Here is a 9,895-nt window from a genome sequence, read left to right on the forward strand (position 1 = left end):
TATATATATATATACACACATGTATTTTCCAAAAAATAATTCTATCAAAACAGAAAAAAAAATATTCTAAAATTTCAATTCCAATTCTTCCAACTGTCAATAAATCCGTGTAAATATCAAAACGGTTTGCAAATATGGTCTTTAATAATTTCTCATGACTAAGTTTTCTTAGATAAATACACGGAAAAATATATAACTGGAAGAAGAAAATTTAAGGAAGTGGCATTTCCCATAGGAGAAGCTTTGTAGTACTAAAGCTTAAAGCTAACGAAAAGCATGCAATGATAACAAAGACTAAGAAACAAGTCCGGATGGGAAAAGTAACCATGGTGACATTAAAACCAGAATCAATCCGATTCGGATGGGTGCATTAAGGTAATTTCTATGTAATCCTATGTTCAAGATAAAAACAAAATAAAAGAAAAATCTGGGATGCTTTAGAAATACTTACGTTTCCCTAAAAAGTACTTGAAATACCATCTTGTCTGATATTCTGGGTTCTCTAAGACAGGAGTACTGGGAGAACCATAGACCTAATTTTTTTTTTTTAAATTAAATTCAATTAAATTTCGGTAATTATAAATTGTCTAAATATTAATTTACATAATTATATATTAATTAATAGTAGAAAAAAATGAGTTTAATTGCATTATATACATATAGAGAATATCAATAACTATACACGCAATATTCTTAATTTAATAATTTTATAATTTAGAGTAAAATCCTAATTAAAAACTTCAGGGAAATAAATGTCAGGAAGATCTAAAATAATTTAAGATAATGTAAGAACCAGAAAAATAATATTGAAGAGAATGCAAAGGGCTTATTATATACATAGTAATTATAATTAAAGTTCCACTTTGAAATGGCCATAAAATTAAAACTACTGGACAGAATGTTATCAAATTTGGTAATAGTGTACAGGACGTCGTGGGATTTTATTTCCCCGCAAAAAAAAATAGTTCAAAAACTTACCACCAACGGAAAAATGGCGCTGTCTACAATATTGTTAAACGAAATAAGACACGAAGAAGACATCATTGAAAATGTTTTTAATCGGTTTTAAAACAAAACTGTTTGTGGGGTTACTCCTGACATGCTAAGAGCTACTGTTGAGAACACAGTAATGCGATGTAACTTACTTATCAAAAAATGGTCGACACCACATTGAACATGTTCTGTAACGCGTTTTAAAACCGATTAAAAACATTTTCAATGATGTCTTCTTCGTGTCTTATTTCGTTTAACAATATTGTAGACAGCGCCATTTTTCCGTTGGTGGTGAGTTTTTGAACTATTTTTCTTTTCGCGGGGAAATAAAATCCCACGACGTCCTGTACACTATTACCAAATTTGATAACATTCTGTCCAGTAGTTTTAATTTTATGGCCATTTCAAAGTGGAACTTTAATTATAATTACTATGTATATAATAAGCCCTTTGCATTCTCTTCAATATTATTTTTCTGGTTCTTACATTATCTTAAATTATTTTAGATCTTCCTGACATTTATTTCCCTGAAGTTTTTAATTAGGATTTTACTCTAAATTATAAAATTATTAAATTAAGAATATTGCGTGTATAGTTATTGATATTCTCTATATGTATATAATGCAATTAAACTCATTTTTTTCTACTATTAATTAATATATAATTATGTAAATTAATATTTAGACAATTTATAATTACCGAAATTTAATTGAATTTAATTTAAAAAAAAAAAATTAGGTCTATGGTTCTCCCAGTACTCCTGTCTTAGAGAACCCAGAATATCAGACAAGATGGTATTTCAAGTACTTTTTAGGGAAACGTAAGTATTTCTAAAGCATCCCAGATTTTTCTTTTATTTTGTTTTTATCTTGAACATAGGATTACATAGAAATTACCTTAATGCACCCATCCGAATCGGATTGATTCTGGTTTTAATGTCACCATGGTTACTTTTCCCATCCGGACTTGTTTCTTAGTCTTTGTTATCATTGCATGCTTTTCGTTAGCTTTAAGCTTTAGTACTACAAAGCTTCTCCTATGGGAAATGCCACTTCCTTAAATTTTCTTCTTCCAGTTATATATTTTTCCGTGTATTTATCTAAGAAAACTTAGTCATGAGAAATTATTAAAGACCATATTTGCAAACCGTTTTGATATTTACACGGATTTATTGACAGTTGGAAGAATTGGAATTGAAATTTTAGAATATTTTTTTTTCTGTTTTGATAGAATTATTTTTTGGAAAATACATGTGTGTATANAGAGGAAACACCTTTCGATTTATTTATTTATTATTATTATTTTTTATAATTAAAATCCTTTAAAATAATGAAATAAAATTTCAAAATAAATAATTTTATATATTTATTTTTTTCATATTTTTATGTCAAAAATTTACAAATTCGTCCGTTTTGACAGGTTTCCGTTTTACACAGGTTTATGTTTTTATTTTTTATTATTAATATACATAATAAAACTTGTTCAAAACGGAACACTAATAAAACGGAAACTTGCTTAAACGGGAAGAAATCTTCGGTATATTGCTAGTCCGGTTTACACAGGTTTTATTGTATAAGAAAGCTGAGAAAATATTATTACTCGTACTGTATTCAGAACTGTTTCTCATGCAATAAAAGTCTTTTATTTCATAAACATATTGCATAAAAGATTTTAAAAAATCTGTTTAAAATTCGAATATTTTAATTACGATTTAGAATTTAGCTTATTGTTACACTAAAAAATTCCGTTTAATCCAGGTTTTTATACATCAATCCTTCCGTTTTCGCGACAAGTTTCCAAATTATAATAATATTTTACATTTTAGCAGTTTCCGTTTTGTAGAGGGTCCGTTCTAAACAGGTTTTACTGTGTTAATGTGTATAATAGATAAACGAACTTACAATGCCTAGGATGTATTAATATTCCGTTATAATGTACAATTACAAATAGATTATTTAGCGAGGTTGCAGCCGAAGTTTTCATCTTTAAAACGTGAACGTCGAACGTCGAACGCCGCTTTGTAAGCGGCGCTCGACGTTCGACGTTCACGTTTTAAAGATAAAAACTTCGGCCGCAACTTCGCTGTTATAATGTACTGTACATTCTTCTAGCGTAATCTATTGGCGAATAAATAAAAAAAAAAAAGGTAAAAGGTTCTAAATTTCTTTTAGGACAACTTTTTTACTTGTTAAATCCGAAATCCGTTAAATCGAGGGATTACTGTATCGTGATTTATCATCGACAGTATCCCTGTGCTTAGTCAGTAGCGACTTTTTATAAAGAGGTTTTGCCTTTGATAAGTGGTCATAAATTTGTACACGTCATATATAAAATTCTATTAAGTATTTGCGCAGCTTAATAAATATTAAATAACATTTTTATGTTTTATATTATTAAAACTTTATTTACTTTCGACAATTTCTTAAAGTATACACGACTGCTATATGACGTAAATCAAAAGGACACTTCAGCCTCAATTGTGTTTATAATAAGAATATCCATTGTATAAAATCTGCAATATAGCGTAATAAACGAAATAATCACGTAATATACTACATTTAACTTTAAAAAAGAACCTCGATATAACGTATTGAGAGAAGAAACTTTATAAAAATAACGTATTAAGTGCAATAAATCGATCGAAACATCGCATATTCAATGAAGAAATTCGCGATTTAACGTAATTATATCTGTGCTTGAATTATTAAAAATTTATTACTCTAAAATTTAAACAGATTATACAGTAATTGCTACGATAACAGCATTATTATATAGTCATTTCTTCAAACTAAATATAAATTAAAGCTCAGTATCCTTTACTCAAACAATTACAGTGAAATAAATATTTAACTTAGATAATGTTAAAACAAATACAATTTCCTTTAATTTGATTTAATTTATAATTACAATTTTTTTTAAAGATAATAATAATAATAATAAAAGATAGTAAACTAGAATAAAAATAATTCATTTTAAATCTGTAATTTTAAACCAGAAAAAATAAACAAATAAAAAAAGATATTCGATTACTCGTTTATATCAAAAGAAATATCCTTGAAAAATTGAGGCCAAGGACGTATTATTATTTATTCTTATTAAAAATTAAATTATTAAAATAATTCCAATTAAGTCTTTAATTATCTAATTTAAATGATACTGTAAACATATACAGAGCGGCTCAAAAGTCAGTTAACTGTATTTTATTCCTGTTTCGGATGGATTCAAAACATGCTTTTTCAAGATGGCAGCTATTGAAAAAGCCATTTAAGTAATCTTTTCAACGGTTAACTGATTTTTGAGCCAGACGCCATTTTCTAGAAAATTTGCATATAAGCCGAACAAGCTGAAGCTTAGAGCCTGGCTTTATGAGTGTATAACTTGGGCCTCGAATTTTTTGCAGGAGGAAAGGGTCTGTTATACAAATTAGGGCCACAATAAGACGAAATCTAACCTCGACTGATATCGTTGTTTTCTTGCCTTATTAAGAGAATAAATAATTCTTTTATATACTTTTCTTTTTAAGGAGAAAAAATAAGAATTAACGTTGCATGATATTTGATTTTTATCATTTCCTCTTTACCGAAATCATTTTGTATTAAAAATAGGAAAAATATAATTACGGTTGTTTTATTCGAACGGAAATGTAACAATGCTGACGGATATTGGGAATGCAGTCGTCAACGGATCACTAAATTCTAATATTAAATTTTATAATAGAAATTATAGAATCCTCTTAGGCTATTGAATAGACGAGAATAACATTTTCAAGATTTGCGGCAAACAGGAATAGTATGATAATTATGAACATCCTATTGTTATTGATTAAGATGCGTGCTATGTAAATTCTCCTTTATACGGATATTAATTGTATTTAAAAACTGATTATTTCGGATTTATTTCATTTAAATTATTTACCGAAACGTGTAAAATAAATTATTAAAAAATATATTAATTATTAATGCCGGCATGCATCATATTTTAATTTAAAAATTTCGTATATCGCAACTTACGACAAACTTTTGTCGTAAGTTACGATACGAAAATAATCGATATTCACAAAACTTTAGTAATAGAAAATGTCGTAAATAAGCATTGTTATATTAATGTATGGAGTGGGTTGTCTTAAATCAAGACAATTCAAGATAGCTTTAGTTAGATTCTTAATCGAAAAGTTATGGTTTTCTTTACGACATTTTCAGTTACGACAAGTTGTGTGTGTCATACTATTGTATATATAGAGAAATACTATTGATCTACACTCTAATGAGTTTACTGGTTATAGTAATTATTAATTTAACAGTAAAATATATTTAAACAAACACTAGATATAACTGAAATGTACATAAAACCACTGGATCAAGATCAGGAATCATCAAAACGAAGCAACTACCTTTCGATTTTATCTCTAATGGGAACCGAACCTACGTCCTTCGGCAATACATCAAACACGCTCTAAAGTTGGCGTAATAACTAAGTGGACGAAGATACAATTAAAATTAATTGAATATAAAGGCATTAACTGTAAGAATATATAACACGATTAAAGTTATTTCTTTCGAAGACATAAATTCCGATTATCTTACATTATCGAAGGACGTGGGTTCGATCCACTCAGACCAAACACGGATAGCAGGATATATATATATATATATATATGTTACTAAATAATTTAAATTATTATTTTAATAAGCCAAAATTCTACAAATTATTCATAACTTAGTTATATTATTTTAACAAAATCAAGTGTATAAACTTTAATATTCTGTACGTAATAAAGTTATTATAATATTCAATTAAATAAGTCACATAATATTAATTCTACTGCTCATTATTCTGTTGGCCATATTTAGAACAACAAACACGCGATTTGTTCTATATCCGCAGTGAAATCCATTTAAGTAAAATCCAATTTTGGTAGATTTTATTCAATTATTATTATTTTATTTATTTATTTTTTTTTAAAGTCATGTTGAAGATGTTGACATCTTACAAATTGCAGCTTACCAATAATCTTTTCGAGTCATTCCGCATGTTTTATTCATTGAAAATAAAGCAGAAAACAGCCACGACCTATTTAACACTCCTGTTGGCAATAAAATGTTAATGGTCATTTGCATGTCACCGTAATGCATCACTTAGACTTGGAAATTTTTGCACTTGAAAGGCATGGAGAAAAATTTTCATTCGTTAATTTTTTAAGTTAAATATATTTCCATTCTATAGAAAAATTTTTTTAAATTTATTACCATACTTCATATACGTTTTAATCATATATATTTGACTTGAGGAGTTTCAGAAGGATCCGGGTTGATTTAATTGAGATTTAATTATTAAATAAGCGTATATTATGAATGAAAATAATAATTTTAATTTGATTAATTTATTATTTAATTCGATATAATATAAATAAATTATTTTATGGAAGAAATTCTTTGTGCCAAGTGATCGATAACTTTCGTTATCCTGACTTTTCTAGTAAATCATTAAGGCATCCTTCCTTTGTTACGAAACAAATCAAATGATCTTCTTAGCAATATTTTGACAAATACTTTTTAAATATCGAATAAAATAATATCGTTATTTACATTATTAAATTTATTATACCACATTTCATCATTACCGAGCTCATATTTTGATTATAATACAGTCGAACCTCTCTAAAGACGGACACCTCTAAACAAAAAAAAGGGGGAGGGAAGTGTTTACTGTAAAGGTAAAGGTTTTGATCCAAAAAGTGCAAGTAATAATAGATTTTCAGACAAAAATCGAAATATTTTGGCTAAATGCCATGTCAGGTTGACCTTTTAAACAACCAAACACCAACCTATTTCGATTATATTAGATTCATTGTTATAATTATACAATATAAAATCATCCTTTCGACTTAAAAATAAAATAAAAAGTCTAAAAATTCTTCAATTTATATATATATATAAAAAAGTAAATAAAAAGAACGGGGGAAAAACAAAAAGAAAGAAAAAAAACCTTAAATTTAATTTAACTAAACTGCATTGCAGTAAAATTTGATATTTTTATTTTAATATATAAAAGAAACATTTTAATTTTTAATATAAAAATCTTATATATATATAATAAATGTTTAACAATACTTTAACATTATATAAAGTAAAACCTCGATATAGCATTACCCTCATAAAACGCTAATAAATACAAACGGATCCACCTTTAAATAATAATACTCTTGGTTTAGCGCAATATCGAGTTGTTTTAATTGTACTTATATATATAGACTATTAAATAAACTTTAAAACTATACAAATTACATAATATAATGTCCTATAATAGTGCCCTATATTTAAAAAAACAAACAAACAAACAAATCGACAAAAATATCGCAGACCCTTTCTAAATAAATACATCACCTTTTTTTAATGGAAAAATATACATATTATAAAGCAAATGTATGTATTTTAAGAAACACAGATGTATAGAATATTTTCCAAGTATCTGGAACATCACTTCCACATAAACATGTTTACATAATTATCTATAAAAACCGCGTTATGTATATACGTACACGTGTTTAAATTCGAATCTTAAGAAGATGAAGAAAAAAAAAATTCTTCATCAAATTCCATTTCAATAATGTTGACTTATGAGATAATGGCGTAATTGTGCAGAGATGAAATCCTCGCGCTGTCATCTGCACTTAAAATGTCACCATGACAACAAACTAAACATCACGTAGTAGGGATGAAAGTTTAGGTAAATATCGTTAAGGAAGTATAGATGAATGGATGCTTTACTAGAATATTCATATCGACCAGAGAGATACCTGATTCTAGAATACACACTTCAAGAGAAAATAAAACTTTTAATAGATTTTTCTCTTTGAAAATCATAGAAAGATACTGAAGAGAAAGAATTTATAAATCCCATTTCTATCGTGGAAGAGAGAGAGAGAGAGAGAGAGAATACGTGTGTATCCTCAAGCGCTCAATATCTTAAAATTAAGATGTAATTTAAAGAGTTTTAAATACTAAAAAAATTCATCAATTCTTTTTATATTTTAAATACAGTAGGTTACCTCGATTTAACGGTGTTCGCTTTTATCTGAAGTGATGAGTATCCATTGACGTTGTGTCGAGGTGGCACCCCTTATAGAAAGGCGATACAGTATATCTATTAAATCGAGGGTTTACCGTATTGCGACAAATACAGTAATTCTTCACAAATATTACGTCGCAATTCGTTTCAACGATTTATTCGATTTAAAACGCTCGCAGTTCGTTACAAATCCTGCTGTGTTTCATTACAAATGATACATCGAAGTTAGTTACAAGCGCCGTCATTCGTGTTGTCGCTGGCTAAAAAACCTTTGTTTATCGAAAACCATGTTAGCTACAAATGCCATTTTTCATTAGAAAAATGACGTTTGTTGACATGTTTCTGCTAATTACAAATGTCGTCGCTTCATTACAAATACTGCGAGTCTGTTTGTTAATTTCATTAGTTACAAGTTCTATCATTCGTTACAAACGTCATAACAATCACATTCTTCTTTAAAAATGTAAGTAAAACAGATCATTTTAATTACCATTAATTATTATTATTATTATTATTATTATTATTATTAGTAGTAGTAGTAGTAAAGGCATGAATAAGTAATTTATAGAGGGCCTGAATTAAACTGTTTAGAAATTGAAATTACAAGATTAATTCTTTAAGTAAGTAAGGCATTAAATGAGCATTACAAAGCCATAACTCTTCATTTAGAGAAGTGTCATTGGAAAATAGCATGCAACTATTTTTTCTCAGGTATGTTCCTTTTCTTTTTTTTTTTCTCACCCCCAAATGGTTTGCACTCACCCCATTCTGCCTCGAGATAGGTATTGACATTGTTTAGACAAGAGTTCTCTTATATAACTTCCTTAGGAGGTTTGAGAGTAATACAGATAGAAATATATCAAACTGACAGATTCGAAAGTACAAATATTTTTTCCACTAAAAGTACACTTCTCAAGGAAAAGAAAAATATATATATATAAAAATAAATATAGCAACAAATGTAGTTTTAAAAAGTTTCATTATATATATATTTTTTTAAATAAAGAAACTTTATTTTCTTGTAAATAAATAAACAAACCCTTATAGACAAGATATAATGTTTAAATTCGAAAAATATCTTGTAAAGAATAGAAGCCAAACCTGTTAAGAACGACCATTGAAAGGACGTTGTTTCGAGGTTATTAAATGGTTTAAAGATTTATGCTAAATCCCGGTTATAACGAATTGTTTAATTAAACTAATCTCTTTAATTCTAAAATCCCTCTTTATAAATCTAAGTTCTCGAATTAATTACATTAAACCATTTTAATTTATTTTCTTGAATACATATTTAAGTATAAAACTTTATATTTAAATTAAAGTTTTATACTTAAATATGTATTCAAGAAAATATATAAATTAATTATTATCGTTAAGAAAGAAAAATAAAATAACGAAATGAATTTAATTCGTTATATTTATTGCATCGGTTTACAATAAATAAACCCGGGATTAACGTGACACTTTTATTATTTAGTGGCTCACGCTGTTATCCCATTGTCATACTAAAAGTATACAATGTTATTATCATCAATAATCCTTTCGAGCATTCTAGGATATATATATATATATATATTACAAAATAATGTATCGGAAAAAAGATATAATTTTTATAAAATATAAAAGCTATAAAATACTGTAAAAGAATTTCGTAAAATAATTTCCAATATAACAGAATAATACTCTCTGTTTTTTCACAATATTACACATTTACGTCAATATGACGTAGTTTTTAACTTTCTGTAACGAGAAAATGACAACATGACGTCAAATTGACGTAATAATCTACACTAATCTGACTATTCTGAATCATATTTCGCAAAAAAAAAAAAAA

General features: G+C 27.1%; 1 protein-coding gene across 1 annotated transcript in view; it reads right to left on the bottom strand.

Moving 5' to 3' along the window:
• Window positions 1-9,895, bottom strand: part of LOC111618633 (GTPase-activating Rap/Ran-GAP domain-like protein 3) — a 148,678-nt gene that overhangs the window by 47,473 nt on the left and 91,310 nt on the right. The window contains 1 exon segment of the mRNA XM_023360195.1: window positions 452-533. Coding sequence (XP_023215963.1) covers window positions 452-533 — 82 coding nt within the window.

Source organism: Centruroides sculpturatus, unplaced genomic scaffold (genome assembly GCF_000671375.1).
Source record: "Centruroides sculpturatus isolate CEXI.00-Female unplaced genomic scaffold, Cexi_2.0 scaffold67, whole genome shotgun sequence".
In the NCBI taxonomy this organism is placed as follows: domain Eukaryota; kingdom Metazoa; phylum Arthropoda; class Arachnida; order Scorpiones; family Buthidae; genus Centruroides; species Centruroides sculpturatus.